This window comes from Branchiostoma lanceolatum, chromosome 13 (assembly GCF_035083965.1).
Source record: "Branchiostoma lanceolatum isolate klBraLanc5 chromosome 13, klBraLanc5.hap2, whole genome shotgun sequence".
Lineage (NCBI taxonomy): Eukaryota > Metazoa > Chordata > Leptocardii > Amphioxiformes > Branchiostomatidae > Branchiostoma > Branchiostoma lanceolatum.
Genome location: NC_089734.1, coordinates 18,923,533 through 18,945,648, shown reverse-complemented (window position 1 = coordinate 18,945,648; position 22,116 = coordinate 18,923,533). Strand labels below are relative to the sequence as shown.

General features: G+C 42.7%; 1 protein-coding gene across 1 annotated transcript in view; it reads right to left on the bottom strand.

Annotated features, from left to right (window-relative positions):
- The window catches only part of LOC136447237 (von Willebrand factor A domain-containing protein 7-like), a 24,766-nt gene extending 2,992 nt beyond the window's left edge, over positions 1-21,774 (bottom strand). The window contains exons 1-20 of the mRNA XM_066445955.1: positions 21,382-21,774; positions 14,204-14,459; positions 13,641-13,760; positions 12,963-13,145; positions 12,283-12,370; positions 11,492-11,583; positions 10,895-11,077; positions 9,894-10,109; positions 9,202-9,337; positions 8,662-8,816; positions 7,734-8,021; positions 6,888-7,103; positions 6,524-6,693; positions 5,831-5,945; positions 5,141-5,348; positions 4,656-4,740; positions 3,754-3,986; positions 3,134-3,222; positions 2,567-2,674; positions 2,000-2,228 (exon numbers count right to left, since the gene is read on the bottom strand). Of these exons, the coding sequence (XP_066302052.1) occupies positions 2,000-2,228; positions 2,567-2,674; positions 3,134-3,222; positions 3,754-3,986; positions 4,656-4,740; positions 5,141-5,348; positions 5,831-5,945; positions 6,524-6,693; positions 6,888-7,103; positions 7,734-8,021; positions 8,662-8,816; positions 9,202-9,337; positions 9,894-10,109; positions 10,895-11,077; positions 11,492-11,583; positions 12,283-12,370; positions 12,963-13,145; positions 13,641-13,760; positions 14,204-14,459; positions 21,382-21,384 (3,173 nt within the window). The 5' untranslated portion in view covers positions 21,385-21,774. The remainder of the gene's footprint in view (positions 1-1,999; positions 2,229-2,566; positions 2,675-3,133; positions 3,223-3,753; positions 3,987-4,655; positions 4,741-5,140; positions 5,349-5,830; positions 5,946-6,523; positions 6,694-6,887; positions 7,104-7,733; positions 8,022-8,661; positions 8,817-9,201; positions 9,338-9,893; positions 10,110-10,894; positions 11,078-11,491; positions 11,584-12,282; positions 12,371-12,962; positions 13,146-13,640; positions 13,761-14,203; positions 14,460-21,381) is intronic.
- Positions 21,775-22,116: the final 342 nt, after the last annotated feature.

The following is a 22,116-nucleotide window of genomic DNA, read 5'->3' as shown; positions in this document are numbered from 1 at the left end:
ACAACATCAAGAGCCTCTGTTTACATCGGGAATAGAAGTTTAGTGGCGAGTGTTTTGCAAGAGTCATCTTACCGCGCATAGGAGCCGCTGCACGGTATTTTCCATTACAATGAACAGAAAAATTCGAATGCCGGGTTTGGAATCTATGAAGTCCTGTTCATAAGACAAAGGCCTTGTATATATGAATGTTAAAAAAAAACAATAAAAAAATATGTTTTTATTTATTAATGAAAAAAATAAGAATATGATATTCATAAATATGATATTGATAGATTGATATAATGTTAATATATATTTTTGATATCTAATATCTAAAAAGAAAAAAATCCATGCACGGACTCGATCCCGGATCTTCCAGATCCTAGGTATTACGACGTTACTAGTTGAGCTAAGTTGTAATGTGTACTATGAGCCATTGTGCATAATGCTTTAACCTCACTACATGGTATCATTTATGTCGATTTTTGGTCGTTTTCGTGACGAAATTATTTTTTTACCTCTGCAATCTTGTGGTATAGATGTCATATGGTCATTTTTCAGGATATCAAAGTCCGAAACCACAATGCAATGATATTTCCGAACAGTTGTAGCAGTTACATGCGGTCGCCCTCCTATGTGTCATGCAAATCAAGCCTGCCTGAAATTTCTTGCTCACTTGCCATATAAGGCAACGGCTATACAACAATTTTGGAACGTCTTGCCATATAAGGTCTTCTGGTGTGCGACACAGTGTTGAACCAAGTACCATCGAAGCATCCTGCATGCATGCATCGAAGGTAAGAGCTAAGACATTGCGTTTTGTGGCGAAGGCGACAAAACGCAAAAAAACACACAAAAACATGACTGTTCAAGTAATTAGTATATTATGTTAAGTATAGCTATAACCTTTTGGAATAGAATTTTAAAAAATGTTGTAACAATGAAATAGGACAATATTTACATTTCAAACCCTTTCAATGTTATATTTGGAAATTTAGCCTCGGAAAATTGTCTTGAAAATCTTATATCTTTATTGGCCAAAAGATATATTATTCAGAGCAGAGGGAATTCAAACTTATATTTTCAAACATTTTTTGAATACGTTAATTTATTCCACCAAGTAGAATATATCATCGCGACAAGGAGGGGAAGACAAGAGAAACACCGTGGGAAATGGAATACTTTATGTTATAATTTATGATTTGTTAACTTGATTTGTTGGATCGTGTATTATGTACAGTTGTATTATTTTGACGAAGTATAGCTATAACCGTCCTCTGGCATAACACACCTAGTCTATCTTGGCAGGAACGCAATGAGGCCCGCTCTATCCTGGCTGGGTTCACACACGCATATACTCCAAGTACACTCGGGGTATAGTCGGTAGTCGGACTCAAGTCGCGTCTTCTTGTGTGTAAATCCACGAAGTCGACTCCGAGTCCACACCCGGTGAGATATGCCATGCTCATGTTAGAGGTTATATGAAAATCAGTGAAGGCACTTGGCGTAAATTTGGAAATCTGTTTCTTATTCTTTGTTCCATGATTTTTTCGTATCTATTTTATTGCTTTGTGCGATCTGTGGTGCAGCTTATTCATGATTCATGAAGTGAGACAACACTGCTAAGCCACTTCGTGTGTAAACAGACCGCCCTAGTGTCCGAGTGCACTTGGAAACGCGTGCGTAAACCCCAGCCTAAGTGCCAAAGAGTTCCACTTTACGATGATCAGACTCAAAATATTGGAAAAGTTAAATCAGGAAAAGCTTTACATTTTTTTTCTTCAGCGTATATAGCAAATGCTATTGCTACATGTATGCAACATGTTTTTTTTTCAGCTGTAAGATAAAAACCGGGGTTTAGTTGGTAGTGTCCAAGCAAAAAATAGCCATAGGTCTTATATGGCTTACAATAGAAACTATCATTCATGTTGTTTCATACAAACTTTACCACTTGTATTCCTTCATTTTAAACACCATCAATGTGCAAATACTTTAGGAGAAAAATAATCTTTTACATTACTTCTTTCTGCCAGCCTTAGTAGCCCTGAGGAAGGTTGTAATGAAGGCCTGCGTGTCTGCGTCCTTTATCATAGCCAGTGTGCCGCCGTTGGACACACAGACCTGTCTGGCTGCCCTGTAGGATAGCCGAGGGCCCGTCTTAGGGGAGAACCAAAAACACTGGCTCTGATAAGCCCCGAAGTTACCAGGACGAAGGGTGGAGTGTAAGGTTGAACAATGGTCGACTGTAACTGTAACAGATAGACAAAGAGAGGGTGACACATTTTGATATACTTAGTTACAATACACAAATGTGTTCGTTATAATTATCTACATTTCATGTCATTGGCCTGTTATTTATGCCCATTTCCACTAAAGTTATATCTAGATGGAGACCGTTGAGTGATCAAGATTGGATTTGTTTGGCCTACGGCCTTTATGAATTGAATATGATTCAAGATGTAAAGCTATTGTTTTAAAGACAACAAACCCCACAAACACGCTATCAATAAAACTTGACTGGAGGATTGAAGAAGACATACGTGTTGAATATTATGTCAGTAAATTTCGAATTGTTGCTAAGACTCACCACTTTCACAGTTTGTGCCTACAAAACCGGCAGGACAGGCACAGAAGTATCCGTCAGGATGCCTCTCACTGCAGACGCCTCCGTTCAGACACGGCTCGCTGTTACATGCTGAAATAAAGCAAACAGATTAGGTAGTTTTCAGACTGCCTTTTTTTAACCTTTTCCCTACTGACTAACCCCATAACCAATAGAGAATTGTGCCAAACGGCTAACTAATTGAGTGTGCTAAAGGTTAAGACTGACATTTCTTAAGACTGACTGTGTAAAATCCTCATATCGAATGTACGAAGTTCTATCAATGATTAGACATAACGTTAGGCGACGCGACAGATATTATAACCACTGACTGTAACTTGTCGCAAAAGTTTGATTTTTAGCTTAGATGAAACAGCTAGCGCTTTTGATTTATCAAAATACGACAAAACTGCCAGGGTGTAGCCAATGCACAAAACGTGTGCAAAAAAACAACAGCCAAAGTTTTACCCTTCTTCTAATAAAAGTCGATTAGAGTAAACGAAGTCAACTCTACAGTTGGACTGTTGATCAGCTGACTTGGTGTTTACATACCTGGAATAGAAAAGTCCACGACACAATGATCCACAAACCCAGCCAGGTCCACAACAGTGACTGTCATTTTAGGACTGCAGCAATTCGAACTGTACGTAAAAAAACTCTTTATAGTCCATTGCCAATAGAAGAAAATATGTTCAAAGTAACACTAAGAGACCAATTCCAACGTGTTTTGTTATTAATGGTAGTCAGATATTACCGTCCATAATGTCTTGATATATGAATCTGGATGCCAATCATTACGAAACAATGGATACCTTTTCAAGGAAAATTATTTTTACGACCTACTCACATAAGTAAACCTTGTACCAAAGCCATGAATATATGATCATATCAACCGGGATATAAATAATGATTGTAGAGAACAGAAAGTAAGCTTTCCAATGATAAATGATATTTTGAAATTGACAAAAAGCATATACGGAGGTATGATCAATCGAAATTAAGTTTCCAAATATGCACGCTCTAAAAAGGTCACCGACAATTAACATATTGGACATTTGAGATCATATTTTACAATGATCCTACAATCGTTAACGTTATATGGCTGCATAATACACAAGGATCACTTGACAGCGACCTAGGCCTTGTCCCACGGCCAATGTACTTAATTTCACCTGTAGCTTGCAGCAACTGCTGAATCCTGAAGTCCCTGTGCGAACGGGTCGTTGGAGAAGGTACTTCCAGCGGCCGCTTCGGCATACAGACTGCCCAGTCCCAGTCCACTGTCCTGGACGGTCATCTGAACTGACCACAGCTCTCCCGAGCACACGTCAGGCTCCTGTCGGTCTTCTGTGCAGTTTCCACTGACCGACGTGATGGTACAAACAGGAGGAGATGTATCGACTACCTGCGAACAGAGATTAAAAATTGTTGGTTTATATTTCATTGACAGTGTAATGCCCCAAGCTATACTGTACATGTAAATTCATTTAATTTTGCGTTTGTCATGGTCACCTCCTCACCGCGAAACTGCTTGATCGGTCTTCTGCCCAACTACTACTTTGTTTCCCCCGCGAACCCTCTCCATTTTCGTTCTACCGCGAAATTAAATCAACGTGAACTTGAATGCATTTACAGTATTTCAGTGTCAATGTCAGAAGACAATCTTTTTCAAGCATTGAGTATTTTTTTAGCATTTATTCCTGCGTTTCCATCTGTTGCCTTGTGCCATTTCATCGTGAGCTTTTCGGGAGCTCATCGGTACTGGGAGTGTTGCCCTCCCGCCCAGTCCAGTCAGAGCCATCGGGGACATTTTGACGGAGGGGGATTCAGTTACTCTCCAAGCAGAGGTTAGTGGGGAAGATTGTGACATTTTTATCATATGCCCAGTTTTCTTCCCTCCTGCCCCACCACAATGTTAGGAATATTTAACCTTCTCCTGCTGCCTAACCCTGTAAGCAATACATATTTGTTGCCAAAATGTTACTTCAGCAGGAAGAAGACTAATACTAGCAGTAAGTACACCTTAATGCCGTCCACTTCTTTCATTTCGTATGGGACATGACAATTAACTAACCACAACGATGCGCTCAGTAACGACGACGCGCATGGTGAGGAAGTTAGACGCAGAAGAGCTGGATTCCGCCGTCAGGATAGTTGTACTGTCAAGGAGAATAATCATGTTTATCTGAATTTACCTTAAAATACTCAATGCCATCAAGTACCGTGGCATAACATCAGAAACTATCTTGAACGGTCAAAGTCCAAAACAGATGTTTACGTCACTTGCTAGTATAAAGCTGAAGGTGCTCTAGTAAAAACGTTGTTTGTTGTTGTATGTAGTGCAGTAGCATAGCTGGAAAATTCTGAAAATTTATCTTAAGTTCCAAATTTAGTACACATGTAGTTCCATGTGAGGTAAACTAGTCTAGATACAGAGGCCTTTCAATTTTTGCCCAAGAGCTATTCTGGCCTTTCTAGGCCTTTTCGATCTAAAATATGTATTTTGGGCTACAGTGTCACAGCAGGATGTGTTCTATCATAATCAATAACGAGCTTCACCTGGTTGTGCCTGGAGACACGTCACTTCCTGCTGAAAAGGACACGTGACCGGTGACGTTAGCCCCTCCAGAGACAGAGACAGAGGTTGGCATGACGCTGCTCACCAAGCCCACGTCATCAGACACGGACAGGCTGAAGGTGTCATCATCGGAACCTTCATTGATGAGGATGAACTCGACACTGATGCTTTCACCTGGATACAGGGGGTCTGGATAAACACACAAAAATTGACTGGTTATACCTCTTTACTTGGAATATATTATTTCTGAAAGCCACACATTAACGCTACGACAATAGTAGAATATATTTTGCTATAGCCAGAATGGATGGACCAATCAGGAGCTCACATTTGATACTGATTATGAGGCCGCAACACCATTGGCCAGCCAGCTGCCATAGTTAATGGCTGTTAGCTGGTCTTGCTCACTCGGAGGTATAGTCAGTGGTAACGTGGGAACCTCCCCGGCCTAAGGTACAATATGTCACCAAATACACCGAGGAAAGGTGGGACTTTATGTAGTACACCGTTTGTATCAAAGCTGTTCAACAGTAGTATGACATGAGCGTAATATCAGCACTGGAATTACAACGCAACATGCATAGCTAGATTCACTCTTACGGATAGGATTTATGGACCCCTTGCGAAAGAGCTGCAAATAGTTAGTATGACTCCTTATACGGAGGTCTCACCTATACTTTCATCGGTCAGCTCCAACCGCACACCCTGGGTGTCGATGAGTGTGTGTAAAAGCCGTTGAAAGGGGTTTCCGTCGTTGTCAAGACCTTCAATTGAAATCCGGAATTGCTGAAAAACATGATTCTGTGATTCACAAAATAATCGCCCTAAGACCGGCAGCATATTTCTATATGTCGGATACTAGTAATCTAAGTTTGACTAAAATTCACCACTGTAAAAAATAATAAGTGTTTTTCAAAACCTCATGCATGTGTACGGCTACCAGTTTGAATCAGCGTTCACTCAATGGCATGTGAAAGTAAAGCTGGTTTGATTTTCATTTAAAAAATCTCCTTAGTTGTATTCTTAAGGATTCTGTTGCAGCTTTTTCATTGCTGTGGACGAAAAGAAACAGAAATACTAACATCTGACCATTGTATTGAAGCCCAGATAATACCAGTGTACGAAATGTTCACTAGTACTAACTACAAAGCTAAAGCTTTGTCCCGACACAAAAAGAGTTAGCACATTGAGTTTTCGACCGTCCGACTGCAATCTTTGTCAGTATTCATGTCACGTGACTTTCTGGTCGTATGACGTCAGAACATGGTCAAAAGCTACAGGAAGCTCATACCGACCGCCGTCCCTGTTAAATGATAGCTGGTGCTAGCTCCCAACACAAAATAAATCTCATGCCAGACTCTTACTTGGTTAGGAGGAGTGACGGTCGCGGTGTAGACAGACTCGCCGACACCAGTGCTCTCAGCAAGGTTGATCTCTGAAAGGGCTGTGCCTGTCGTGTCTCGGAACGTTGCTGAGGACACGCTTCCCGCGTTCTCTAAACCTGTCCCTCTCACAACTAACACATACTCAACTCCTATCATGACAAAAATAGTTGAATAAATGAGTTGAAGACAAAGTAGCCATCCTCAATCAAGATCATGACTTATGAATCTGTTGATGAATTGTTATCATAATGATACAATGTAGTACATTATTGTATAAGGGTAAGGGTAATTGTAAAAAAACACCAAGACTAAGGTGTTTTTTTGCCAGAAACCTTAAACGTACCTGCAATCGGCCGCCCGTCAATGGGGAAGCCGGCTAGTAGGTTGGTGAACTCAGCGGAAAAATCCAGCACACTTTTCCCGGCCACTTCCACGCTGTAGGCCTGAGCGTCGTTCAGATGCAGCCGCCACAGTCCCGGGGCAGGGCTGGTAACCCTCACCACCTTGTACCCACCGCTGTTCAGGATAACCTCAGCAACGGACGAGTCAGCGGCGTCACCTGTTTCAGAAAGAAAGAATGCCAATTACCATATACGATAAATGCTAAACCAGGAGTTGGTAGTGCAATTGTTTGAAAATTTTTCAGTCCCTGAAATTTCAATTTTCTGTATATAGTGCAAAGATGTTTTGAAGGGAAGCTGATGTCTTAGTAGGATTCACATGTATGTAGTCCATAAGTCGATATGCATAAATACGACAACTTTAGATATTTAGAAACTTTCTACGGTAGAGCAGCATCTACTGATCCAAGATATCCGGAAATGCTCGAGCTACGATTCACTGAAATTTACAGAGCTGCATTCGCGCATTTCCGTCTCATTAAAATCCCTAAATATAGCAATTGACATGTATAGGTTGCGTTATTCCAGCACGTCGGCAGAACGTAATTGTTTAAGATCGTGTTCACGCATTTAAGGTTGATATCTCGTATATCGGTTCATTTAGTTGTGTACAAAGACATATCTTATGCAACGGCTGTTACTCCGATGCAACGTTGACCAAAGAGAACAAAAGAGATTCTGCACTGTTATAATAGGTTTAATTACCGAATACGCATTACGTTCTGCCAACGTGCTCATTCTTCCCTAAACGGCCCATATGACCAAATTCCCTGCCTATGTCTCCTTACCTGAGGGCGTGTACAAGGTACAGGACGGGGACTCCACCGAACTCTCGATGGTGATGACCATCTCCAGCAGCGACCCGTCCGCGGGGATGTCGTGGTCCCGAGGCCCTGAGCTGCTGACGCGGTACGACATCAGCGTGACGGGCGCACTGTTCACCTCCACCTCGATCACTCTCACGACTGCAGACACATCACTCTTGCTGATGTCGAACACCTTACCGCCGGACTCCTGTGCAATCGTGTGGAACGGTGTGTCTCCGATAGACTGGCGACGGGTCCGGATCTTGCTCCCTGTATCAAGAACGAGTCTATTACACTAAAGACCGTCACCACGTAGGAAAAGCCGGGAGGTTGTCCGACATTAGGGTCACAAACGTCGTACGATCGTCTCACAAACTGAGAGCATTCTTAGAATAGTCGTGTATATGTTGTAATAAATCTAGAGGTTGGCTCTCTCACAGCCTGCTTGAAGGTTCTACGACATCAAAATCGAACGACGGCCTACGACGAATGAGGCAGCGGCGTTACAGGTTATATGAATAAGATTAAAACAGCGTCTCTTCTCTGGGGAGTACCATACAAATACAAAGCATCCCAGCCGACGTAAGTCACTTGACCTTCTTTCTCGCAAGAATACTATGCACCAATTGCACAGAAAAAGACACACAGTGACCTAACTTCGATTGTCATCAGCACATTAGAAATGATATCAACATTTCAGTTCCATCCTTCATCGTTGAGGAACAAATGCCTCCTTTTTCCTCTATAAGCTTGTTACATATACATAACGACACCTGAAAGCATCGGCCTTAAACGTCACATACGTTACGTGAAAATGCTACATTGCGACTATGTTCTGGTTAAGATCTTTTTACACAAAAGAAAAAGATTTAAGATGTCATTTTGGACACCGCAGTTGAAGTTCTGTTACCTTCCAGATCTCGGCGTTTCCGCGAAGAGCACGAACCCGTAAGGAGGAAGGTGATTTTCGTCTTCTTTTGTTGGATAAGAGAAATGACTGTCGACAGGAGATGCACGTCTTTCGCACTCGCGTCAGTGAACAGGTATATCTGTGACTTGGGAAGCCTGGTGGGAAAACGAAGTAACAAGGCAATTAGTGACGGCAGACTTCTCCCCTTTACTATACTTCAGGATGTAGTTTAACGCTGTGTTGCGTTATTAGGGAAAGAACACGCAGAGAGAGAGAGAGAGAGAGAGAGAGAGAGAGAGAGAGAGGGAGAGAAAGAGAGAGAGATAAATAGATAGATAGATAGATAGATAGATAGATAGATAGATAGATAGATAGATAGATAGATAGACACAAAGTTTCAAAGGACATTCAAAATTTTTCCGCCGTGCTGAATCATTTTATCCATATACGTGTATTAGCATAAAACCATTGTCAATTTGTCCCCTTTTTTCATATATGAAGACCTTGAAGTAACGCTACAAAATGAATGAAATGTCTCACGTGTTTTGCAAAGCTAGTATGAGACCCGTCAGAGCCAGTTCTGGGCAGTCCCCGCCGCCATGCGCGTTCAGGGCGTTGATAGCGCTGATGTGCACGTTCGGATCCGTGGTGATAGACATGGGACCAGCATCGATCACTGCGGGAGGAATGACAGTTTAAGCAGACAACATTTAGTTAGCCTGAATTATATACTACCAGAAGTAGTAAGTGACGTCCTCTCGGATGAGACATAAAGCCGGACGTAAAGTGGATACAGTCTTACAGTCCAGTTGTGTACGGCTAGTACGTGTAGTTATACAAAACTTTACAGGCCGATAGATGATGATGATGATGACGATGATACAAAACTGGTGTGTTACACCTTAAGGCGCTTTACAGGTTATAGGAAGCCAACACAGTTCCACAAAAGCCAGCATATTGAGAATTGCAGGGAGAGAGAGACAGACAGATAGATAGATAGACAGACAGACAGATAGATAGACAGACAGACAGATAGACAGGCATACATACAGACAAACATACACACAGACAGACAGAGACAGAAAGAGACAAATAGAGGCAGAGAGAGACAGAAAAGCAGAAAGATACCGAGAGAGAGAGAGAAACTAGGAGACAGGGACACAGGCACACAGACAGAGAAGATCAAAAACACACTTCACTCCATATAGATGAAGCAAAAGTTGAAATCATACTTGGATCATTGAATGGGACCAGGACGTAGTTGAAAGGCTTGCCGAGTGGATTAGACAATGCCTGGTTCACGATGTTGATTGACGTCTGCCGGGCCGCAGCTATGTCGTCACTCATACTTCCGGTATCGTCGATGACGAAGCAGAGGGAATTTCCGGATGCGAGGTTAAAGAGTCGGCGGAAAACGTCAGCTCCTATCTGATCCTTGAGGCCAGTCCCTGCGTGTGAACATGAACATTGTTACTTAAGTCAGTTGCAAGTAACGAATAATCTTTTTTTTATGTGTGTGCCATGATTTGACCCACCGTATGGCAGTCTAGTTATCAAACCCAAGAAATTACTTCTTCGGCTGCGAACTTAACCTAAACCATAAACTTCTTAATACGCAACTCACGCGGGATTGTAACGTCATATACGTACGAGTGTGACATGGGCTTTAGATCTCAAGTATAAAAACGCCAAAATGTTTGTCTAGATGCTATTGAGTTGTTATCAAATAAAGGAGATTCGTTCATCCTGTTGTAGCACTGCCTATTTGATAATTAACTGAGGGAGACAAATGCAAGAGAATACGCATTTTGAAATACAAGGTGAGAATGGGAACCTAGCTTCAGCTATGGACTTCTTCTCGGATCGGACGCAAAGCTAGAGGTCCCTCGCCTGGTCTCCGAGCTCAAAAATCGTCTCCGAGGCCTCGTTGAATTTAAGCACAGCTTTCAGTGACCCGCGAACGTCGGCCGAGCTGCTAGAAATCGCCCCAAGCCCGCGGAATCGCCAGTACTTCGGCCGTAGTTCGGCCGAAAACGCCCCTTTGGAGCTCGCACCGACACGTCGGCCGAGCTCAATTCTTGATTTGTGACGGGGGCTTGAGGAATCCACCACACTTATCGTAAAATCCAGATGTGAGCGAATCTAAGCTTACAGCCCTACTGTACAAAACTGTTGTGTTATTCATTGAAGCAGTTTACCGATTATGCGAAACAAAGAAAGCAAAGGAACCGACCTGTTCCGTAGAGGAAGTGTTCCGTAGCGCTGATGGCCGCCTGTGCGGCGGTGTTGTGCAGGTAGTGGTGAGGAGACTGTGCGGAGACCGTGGACTCCTTGTTGATCCCGCCTGTAGCTGTCTGGTAGCGTGATGTGTCTGCTGTCCCACCGTGGCTACATTTACCCACTAATGGATCAATCGCTGTGAGAGAGAGAAATGTAGAGACTATTATGATAAATACAGAAGGGATTCACCAGTCAGGAGTCCGCGACATTCGGTGAGCACCGGGTGGTGGATCATTAACTCTTTAGTTATTGACTGCTTTAGCATATTTTTCAATTATGACTAGTGTTATTACCCTCAAAAGCCCAGAATTGGTCAATGTGGCCTTGCACTGAGCAAACTCGTGAAAAAAACATACATAATGAATTTGATCATCGTTGAAACTTGGTTTATATAAATATTACTAATTTTCATTTGAATAGTATACCACTCTGATCCAGAATGATGCCAATAAGACAAGGCAGTAATTAGTAACTCTAGATTGTGTTTTACAAAGTGATACAAACGATAAGTTGAGGTTACTAGATGCAATGTGCACAGTAAGACTCGAACCGAGAGGTTTTGTGACGTCCTGGCCACTCCGGTAGCCGCTGGTCAACACCCCACCGGGCACCACGATGTTGCTTTGGCAGTTAGACCCAGGTCTGGCAGGAGGGAAACACTGTCGTCAAACTACACGTTACATAAAAGAATGTTGCAATCGAAAAATAACTACAAATTCTCGATCAATGTTTCAGAAAGTTGATGCAGTGGGTATGGACATACTGTGACAGATTAACCTTCGACCCTATACCTCGTTCATATTTTGTCAAGTAAATTGCGTTATTGTTATGTATCAGGGGAATGGCCGGCCTCCATGTAAAAATATTCCCTGCTGCCTAAACAGCAAGAACTCTTGCTTCCCTATGTGCCACTAGGCACTACAAGGGTCTGAAAGAACTGAAATATATGAGATTATGATATCTTGTATGCATATGAAATATCTCCAATTGTTTTAACATGTATCAACAACAATAGAATTATCCCATCTGGCAATATAGACTGTTTCCACTCTCTTTCCATATGGATGAAGGTGATGACCGCCATATTGGTGTCCTTGATTTGCATGTAAATTTACCGTACGCCGACTGTGCCAAGTGTGCATCCCTTTTTTGAATTCTTCTTTTTTTTCATTGGGAAGTTTATGTGTATTCTTCTGGTAGTCTCTTCTGTGCGCTACACAGATTTCATAGAGGTTATCTGACAGAGTCATATCTCTAGATGTCCGAAAACACTTCAGCTACGATTCACTGAAATGCAAATAGCTGCATCAGCCTCATATGAATATGCTCTCGAGAACTCACCCTGCAGGGCCATCTGGCGGACAGTCAACTGAACTGCAAGTGATCGTCCCAGGAGAGGCAACCGGCGGATATGGCGTATTGGGTATGCCTACAAAATACAACCATTCGATACCATATACATGTGTAGTACAACATTTTTCAGAACGACAAACATAGAGGCTTGTAGAAAATATACTGTTGCAAATAGTCTCAGCTTTATAACAACCTGGACGGTCAAACTTAAGCCAGAGATTATTACAAAGCGCCAGACATCTTGCCATTACAAATCTGTACATCTTTAGTTGTTTTGATAACTAAGGATTGTTTAGCTAAGGCAGCGCTGGAGCGTCAAATTCAGGAAAATAAGGCATAAGAGAGGCATCAAAGAAAACCATCCCTTCTATTGAAGTTCCAATATCATTTTGGGCCATTTTTTAGCCTTAACCTAGGGCAGATTACTTACTGGCTACTTGCACAGATTTATGTATATTCTGTTCTTCAACATTACATGTTTATTGCACAGCTAGGATATTTGAATAAGCTACCGAGTGCGCAGTGGCCTAAAAAACTTCCACGTTTTTTAAATCTCTGATGGACCTTAACCTCTGACCTTACCCACAATCCCTAAACAGCCCTTAACCTCCGACCTTACCCATAATCCCAGAGCAGCGCTGGAACTGTGATGTAAGCTGAAGACTTACCAAGGTTCTCGTAGACAACAGCTCCGTTCATCTCCACCCAGTTAGTAGCGCTGTAGAAATTCTGCAGGGTCTGTAAGTAGCTTCCTATCATCCCACGCGCCGAGGTGACGTCACTGTCGCTGACGGTGGACTTCGTCAGGGTGCTGATTATGGTCGTCCGCAGATTACGTAAAAACGCAAAGGCTGTATTTGTGGTAAGAACGCAATAGCGGTGTTTATATTTTTCAACATCCGGGTGACATTTTCAGCAAACGCTTTCACATCAAAATAACCCCACAAAATAATGCGGAAAAGAATCAAAAGAAACATTGAATACAAACTACTATGAAGTCTAAGAATAATACGACACCGATTTTGCCGCAGTCATTTGCTTCCAGGTAAAATACTATGATGTAAAATCAGTTATGATTATTCATTGTATGACGTAATCAATTGAATTTACCACAAGTGTTATCAATAACTTCTTTTTTTTCAAAAAGTATCCAAGATTCTCGAGCCTCATACAAAGCTAATAAAAGATGACGTCTTCTTCTTTACTGCTTAGCCCACTGTGGAGTGGATTATTAGCAGCCAAGACATCAACTAAATTTGATCAATAATTCCGTTGTCAAATAATAATCTACTTGCTTCATACAATTTCGGTATGTCATAATCGCATTTGAGATACTAAATACTCACAAGCTTGGAATTGTTCAGCGTTGAAATGCAAGTCGGACCGAAACAGCTGTTTGTCGATGTCCCCGTTTGCCTCAGTGATGCTGATGATGGCTTCATCAAAGTTCTTTGCAGAAACTGGGGCTGAAATGATGTTCCGATGTGATCCGATAATAAATGCACACGTTACCATCAATATGCACTACGTATATGTGGCATTCTTTTACAGAATACAGTTCTTTTACAGAATACAGACAGTCTGTTTTTTCTCTATTTATTTCGGTTTTACTAAATCAAGCCATCTTATCGTTCCCACTGCGTGTGCGCAGTTGTGATACATTGTCGTCTAGGGTCAAAGTTTAAGGTCCCCACTCGTAAGTCATTCATTCATTGTGTACAAAATTGTTTGTGACATTCCCACGTGGAAGTTTGTTTACTTCTGAGTGACCATGACCTCTGACCTTTCCCACAATCCCTGTGGCGCTGGAACTGCCGGATCATGGGATGGCTTACTAAAAGTGAACCACACAGTCAATGATTAATTGTTTGAAAAAATTATTTCCTTTGATATTTTATCTCATCTTTACCTCCGAAGTAGCTATTAAAGATGCTGGATGCGGTGAGCGGTACCAGGTTCTGTAGTTGACCCGGGGTCACTGTCCTGCCGGTCTCTGCGTTCTCCTCTAGGAACCTGGCCACGACCTTCAGCACGGCCTGCCGGGTCATGTCCTCGTGAGTGTGGTCCATGACAGAAGAGGCACTGAATCTGTAAGGGCGAAACGCCACTGCAGTTCCGCACATGGTCGATAGGAGCGCCACGCACTGCAGTACCGTGATGGTCACCTTGGGAGATGACAATGTGACAATGTAATTGTATGACATTTTATTCAATTAAGTTCCGTCTTTATATTCATTTGCTGTTTTGGTACAAACCTTTCAATATCTGTTCTAGTAACACAGATGACCTCTCAATCTAGACATAATAACCTGTAATGGACTGATGTTTGCCAGCAGCCGCAACTCGCAATTGATACGGGTGTGCCACTATACAGGGTGTCTCAGAAAAAAATATGCCAAACTTTAAAGGTTTACTATCATTAACTCGTGAAGGGCATTATTGTCAGTAATTTTCCATAAAGCATAACTAGTACTTATTCAATTTCCTGGTGACATTCGTATAGTTATTCATCACAGAGCACCATTTGCTTAAACAATTGTATGTCAAAACCCATTTGGTCAAGTTTGCGTTAAAAACTATAAGTCTACGATACGAAATCGGAACCCCCAAACATGACCAATATCAATTCAGGGCATCTCTACATTTTTTGCGTCCTATGCATTGAATGCAAAGCCCACAACAGTGACGCATTGCTGTCAGCCACAACTCCCCTTACCATCGCAGGGCCATTGGGCCATTTTTAACACAAGGTTGAAGAAATGGGTTTGGACATTAGGCCATCAATGGAAATCATATCAGTTCTACTTTATGAAAAATCAACTATCATAGTGACACGGTTCACGAGTTGGTCATAGAAACCCTCAAAAGTTGGGCAAACTTTTCTTAGACACCGTGAATATGGACTTCGTTAGGGCCATGTCATGCTCATGCGTATATTTAAGTGCGCATGGGTTGTGCATTGAATTTTTTTAATCTAAGTAAGCGGGGAAAAAGTTGTTTTCTACCTTGACCCACGGTTGTGCAGTCTAGTTATCGAACCAAAGAAATGACTTCTTCGGCTGCAAGCTTTTCCTAAACCAAAAACATGTTAATACGCAACTCATGCGGACTTATATACAACAACAACAATCTTTATTGACACAACAAAAGTACAGCGACTCTCGTAAGGTCTACTTAATATACGCACAAGTGTGTAGGGGGCTTTACAGTACAGCCCGTGGTGTGAACACTTAGGGCCCTGTCACACCTGTGCGTATATTTAAGTGCGTATGAGTTGCGCATTAACATTTTTTTGGTTAAAGTAAAGTATGCGGGGACAAAGTTGCTTTCTACTTTTACCAACCGTTGCGCAACTCCTGTGGACTTGTATATACGCACAAGTGTGACAGGGGCTTTATGCCGAAGGGAAATTTGCAGGACTGGGTGAACTGTTATCTAAAGCCCCCATTCAACCAGACGGCGATAGCGCTGCGACCTTACTGCGACCTAAATCAAATTTGTGTTACCATTGGCTTCATAATTGGAATATCATGCAAAACATAAAAGTATGACTGAAAAGCCAACAAAACAGACTAAGCGTAAAACAATTATTTTTTATGTATGGAATTCGTTGAGCGCGCTATCAAATCGCCTGGTCGCAGCGAGGTCGGCGCCCCTAGTAGTGGAATGGGGTGGGGAGACTAGTTGGCGACTAGTTGCAAATGACAGTCGCCAACTAGTTTCGCACAGTTACCAAGTAGTTGCCACGCGGTTTCCAATGAACGCCAATTCGTCTCCTGCAGCGGCGATTTTTTTTGACAGTTAAAAAAATCGCAAGTGGTACATGGACGCGAACTAGTTTCCAACTAGTTTCCAACTAGTTTCCAATATTGGCCCCCCCTATTTGGAACCATTGGTCGCCAATAGGTCCCCGGCCATCAGTCGCCAAAAGGTGTGATTTATTTTGTCAAAAGTCAGTTTCAAGGTTTGTTTGCTCTAATAAATCTGTGAACATATATCATTTACAAAACACATAATAAAGTGAAATCTGGTATATCGTTCGCGTCACTTCGTTTTGGTAATTTCTGTCACTGTAAAAGTAGTCTAACGTTATGCTCAAATTTTATGATGTGTTAATCATGTCGCACCAAGTATCATAAGTGAACATCCTTTTATCACTGTTAATTTTTTTTGATGCGTTTTAGTCATTTTACATTGGTTTTTGATTCAGTACCAACACTGCGGTTTCCGATACCCTGCTCAGTAGGGTTTCTTTTGCAAACGCGTCGCAACGTGAGTGCTAGGGGAAACTCGTCGGGAGCTTGTCGGAAACTTGCCAAGTCGCCAACCAGGTAATTTGTCTGATCACTTGGAACTAATCTGAACTGACAGAGACGCAGACTTTTGACACTGTGCAGCGGAAGGGAGATAATGTGAAAATGGGACAATTCTGTAGCTGAAAATACCTCACTCCGTAATTGAATATTCTTGAGCCGGTGCTAGCTATAGGGCAAAGGTTTTCGCCACGATCACATCGCTTAAATATTTTTTTTGGAATTATATGAAGAATGCAGACTACATATACATGGTGATGCGTCACAATTTGAGAACATAGTTTTAAGTTGGTTTATTATGAAAAAAATGAATTTAAAAAAAAAACAATCGTCCGGAAACCTAAACCAATGAACTATCCCCAACTTCTGTTACCTTCCTTTTTCAACCAGAGTTGTTGACGTAAGTAGGGCAATCACAAAACTCAGAATTGGCTGTCATGAATTAAGTATAGAAACGGGGAGATTTCAAAAACTTCCTATCGACCAGAGAGTTTGTCCATTTTGTCCAGAGGTATACATGGGGGAGTATATCAAATAATTCCTAGACGTTAGAAACTCCTCCAATGATTGTAAAATCCCATTGTCGTCCCTTACACTGCACGACATGGCCTCGTATCCCGGCGTATACGTACAGGGATTCCTCCGGAAATATTCCATATCCCGGTGCGGATTTAGCGTATCCGATAAAATTAACGGATACGCTAAATCCGCACCGGGATATGGAATATTTCCGGAGGAATCCCTGTACGTATACGCCGGGATACGAGGCCATTTCGTGCAGTGTTACTACTACACCATATTGTATGAGATAGACTGATTAGCCTAATTGAATGTTATCTATGTACCAGTGAATGCCATACAATTGTTGTACAATAAAGTTATTATAAAGTTATTATAAGCAATGGACTCTAAACTGAGCTTAAATATATCGTAATGATGAGTGACATTTGCGCTCACTTCAAAGCCTGCCTCGGCATAATTATCTTGTCAACTACGCCAGAATTAACGTGGGCAATTACAGTTGACATTATAAACGTGTACAGACGATTGTTTCGGCTTGACTAACGACAGTTCTCTCGCACGCGACGCGCACAGCGAACCCCAGGCAAGGCCTGGTAACATTCCTCACATCTACCCTGATAGCCGGCTAAGGGCCCTGTCACACTTGTGCGTATTTTCAAGTGCGCATGAGTTCCGCATTAACATTTGTTTGGTTTAAGTAAATTTTGCGGGGAGGAAGTTGTTTTCTACTTTGACCCACTGTTGGGCAGTGTAGATATTAAACCAAAGAAATTATTTCTTCGGCTGCAAAGTTAACCTAAACCCAAAACATGTACATGTCAATACGCAACTCATGCGGACTTGTACGCACAAGTGTATCAGGGGCTTTTGAGTTAAAACTCTCTGCTTGACAGCTCCCCTGCCCTGTGAGTCCAGACCCCGTAACTCGGCGCGCGGAGGACTTGCTATCCGCGATCCCCACCGCACACACGCCCGAAATTTACCGGCCCCTATCGGCAGCCCGCCCCCACGATCCCCACCGCACACGCGCCCGAAATACGGGTAGCAAGTCCTGCAAGCGCCGACTTACGGTCTGGCATCCGCGGATCCAGAGGGGGGCGCATCCGGCGCGCGCCCCCCCGTTCGCGCCGTCAAAAAAAAAATACAAGCCGACCGGCCAAAACTTTTGTTGAGGGCAAGGCTAGAGGCCGAGGATCAACCTTATATTATTAATCCGCTCAGAAGAAAAGACAACTCTGTTAATTCTAGTTCTTGACTTCAGTATAGATATTATTAGACTAATTTAGAGATTGATTAGGCACTGCAACGATACAAGACTTACCTTACCGCCAGCCCAGAAAGCGGCGCTGGCAATCGAGGTCCGGGGCGGGGTCATCCTCTCCCGGTAAATTTAGTTAGGATTTTCAAGCCATCAAAATATATTCTGGTTGTCATAGGTTTTATTATATTGCTTGCTTTGTCATTGCTGCCATACAGCTTAACAACTGTCGAGCAAAAAAGTTCATTCATTCATAAACGCAATTTAGAGGCGGTGTTTTAGATAGGAACGACTCCAAAAAAAATGCTTTTCAATACGCTGGAAATCAGTAGACTATGCTGTCACACACGTTGCTGTATACTTATCACACGCTGTTTTATTTTATGTCGCTAAGACCGGGGGTTCCCCGTGAACGTTACTAGCATGGAAAGGTACATGTAAGTAAACATGAACTTACAAGTAATATTCCCAGACTGTAGTTTATTTACAAACATATCGTTACACTGACACCCAGCGCGACCAAGTATGAAATACATGTAGATCCATTTGTGGGTCAAAGACGAGCAGGGCAAGTAAATTACCGTCAAAAGAGTCCACATGACATCAACGCCGGTTCAATGTTGGGTCGATGCTGGAAAATTAATGATCCTCCGGTGGCAAAATCGTAACCGCTAGCCAAGACAGCCATATATACAGCCATGGAGACTTAAGAAAGTTGTGTCTCTACATAAAAGCCGCGTGCTTCGGCTCCCAGTTTGGTTTCACCCTGTACGTACTATCCCCGTTTCCTGCGTATGCGTCGTGCAGTCGTGCTACTTGCCAAATATGAGCTACTAGTAGTTTTTGGGTCAAATTGAGCAAAATCGCGACACAACTTTGGACAAGATGGCTGTACGTGCACTCAGCTATACTCGATGTGTTCACTGCATCCAAGCACAAGGGAGATCACGATCACATTGCATGTTGATACACGTTGTAATACTTGTCTGTATAAAATCCTAGGATTATGAGACGATTGGGTGAGATTTAAGTGATTTGTATTGATTTTCTGGAAAACATTAATTTTCTTATGTATCGATGTGTTTACTTTTGTGCTTTGTTACGTTGTGATGCTATCAACATTCAAGCATTTCGTGACTTTCATGTTTGGCGCGAGTTCGTCCCAGTTCAAGATATAACCGCTTGTAGAATCTTTAGCACCGCAAAAATCCGTATTGTTGTTATTAATTAAAAGGGCACAATGAGGGGCAACAGCACCATATTTGATTGGTTTTGTTCGAGTGAAACTTCCCCACGTAGGGCCGTCGGCACTTCTTTGACACGGAAAATTTTCCTAGAGATTACGGGAGGCGTGCCGCACAGCGGCCCGGCGTGAGTTTGATGTTTTTGAGCTGTGCCGCGCCCCGCCCCGCCCCCGGTCATGGACTGCTAACAATGCGTAACAGAGAACTCTGGAAGTTCACCGTTCTTATGAAAACAAGGCTGTTGTTCCTGTAAGATTCCTGTACTACTGTTGACGGTAATTAGCCTCCCTTTTTAATTTATTTTGGACGCAGTCTCATTTTGAGACTCAGAGGCAAATCATGGTTGAGGAAGGTAGTTACGTTCAATGCGTCCACATCAACGCCAAGAAGCGCCAGCGTGGGATCTTTCCCACCGCGGCCGCAGCTTCAGTGGAAAACACAAAATGACCATGCACATTTCTCAATTTTTTTACCGACTTGGCAGCAAAATGTGTGTCAAAATGTCAAAAATGGACGGTCTCTGTCAGAGTCCAGGCCGTCCAAAATGAGATTTGGCAGATTCTACGTAAAAAAATCTTTATCCCGCCAGCGTTTATTTTGCTCAGAAATGGTTCTAAAATGCACCAGAGAGCATCTAGATTTTAAAAAGTTTCCGGGGGAGGCCCCCCAGACCCCCCCAACGAGAGGGGGTTCCACCCCCTCTCGTGCTCTCCCCCCGCGCAGCTAACGCTGCGCGCCTTCGTGGCCTTCGGCCACGACTGAGGTTGCGCCCCCCCGTTCCCAAAATCCTGCATCCGCCGATGGTCTGGTCTGCCAGGTTACAACTGCCCGGAGTGCTAATCTATGTCGGTGGGCCTAACTGCCTTGGCTGCCGAACAAATTCTCTGCCAGGCCTTGCTAGAGTGTGGCACCCAGGGTACATAATATATCTCTATCGTAGGATTTCGGTGAGTCTATGACAGAACCATCCGCCGACAGTGATCTGATTTTTCCCAAAACAAATCCACCACTCCCCTCTGCAAGAATGCCCTCAATTTGTTGTCTTAAACTTGCCGTATGACGAATGTGACAGGGCCCCAATATCATAAGCGTCATGCTGAGATCATCTAACTTCTTTTAACTTCATTTAACTTCTTTTACAAGTGGTAACGTTAGTGTCTATGTTTATTCTTGAAATTCTCTCAAGAGAAATGTCCAACCCGCCATGAAAACATGATCGTTTGTGATTTGCTTGCAAGTCGTCTGGCTAAATCCCTCTGTAAGTGGCCGTCATGTTGTCAACAACCTCCACACAGCAGCGATTTTAGTGACTTCTGTCCGAACAAGGGCTCTAAAAACGTCAGAGTGCCGCCCCAATATGGGCCGCGTCTCGGACGAGCTACGGGCTACCTGTTTACGACTTTATACGACCTTAAATGATCCTTGAAATATCACAGACACGCGTGTGACATGCTCAATTTATACTACCACTAATCAGTGCCCAAAACGGCAGGAAAGAATATATAAGAGCAAAATGTACACACAAAGATTCAAGAATAAGCTATGGTGCGTACTTAAACTAAACTTTAAGTAGACACCTGAGGTGTATGTTTGGAGCTGCTTAATTCTGTTTAATGTTACATGTATTTGGAAGCTTTAACAATATCACAGCAAAAAAAGCACCGTGGTTCGTTGAAACAGCAATCGAACTGTCATTATCAAGCCTAGCTACGAACGGTAACAGTGAAAATATGTGTATATTTCAACATACCATTGTACTTCCACGGCAACACTTCTTCAGACCGTTTCGAAGCAGTTCACAATATAGGTTCGCGAGATCCAAATGGAGACACTCTAGTCTATCCGAAAAAAGTGAGTGAGGACAGTCCCTGGCCGCCACCAAGACCGACGTCCGCAGAACTTGTAAGCTCTGTGGTCTGCGCCTACCCTGGACGCCACGAGGAAGTCTTCCACCTCAATAAATATGATTAATTTGATTATCTACCGAGCTAAACCGACTCTCTTTCAGTTTTCTGACATATAAAGCTTTTCGCGAAATCAGTATAATCCAAAATATCACCCCAAAAGCTTCCAAAGTTCCGTATAATATCATATTCATAACGTTAGCCGTTGATTAAACGATATCTCAAATTCAAACAGCGTCACATATAATTATGACTAACACCTGGCCCAAGCCCCTCCTCTATACATGGCAGATTTATTACAGGCCGTTGGCCCAAACCATTACTCAAGCTACGAAACGTCAGCCGGGACAGGTGGCGTGTTCAGACAGAAATGGCAGAAGTGCAGTTGACTGTGTGATTCGCAGTCAGCGTTGTCTTTAGCACATTAAACTGTGACGTCTCACGTAACGTTATATATCCCTTCCTTATAGGGAAAAGTTGTCTTCTTTCGTATGATGTGTCCCATTTTCCTTGTGTCCTCTTTTGGTGTTGGTTAACATTCGACCTGGCCATGACCTGTCTGTTAAAATTAGTCGACGTTT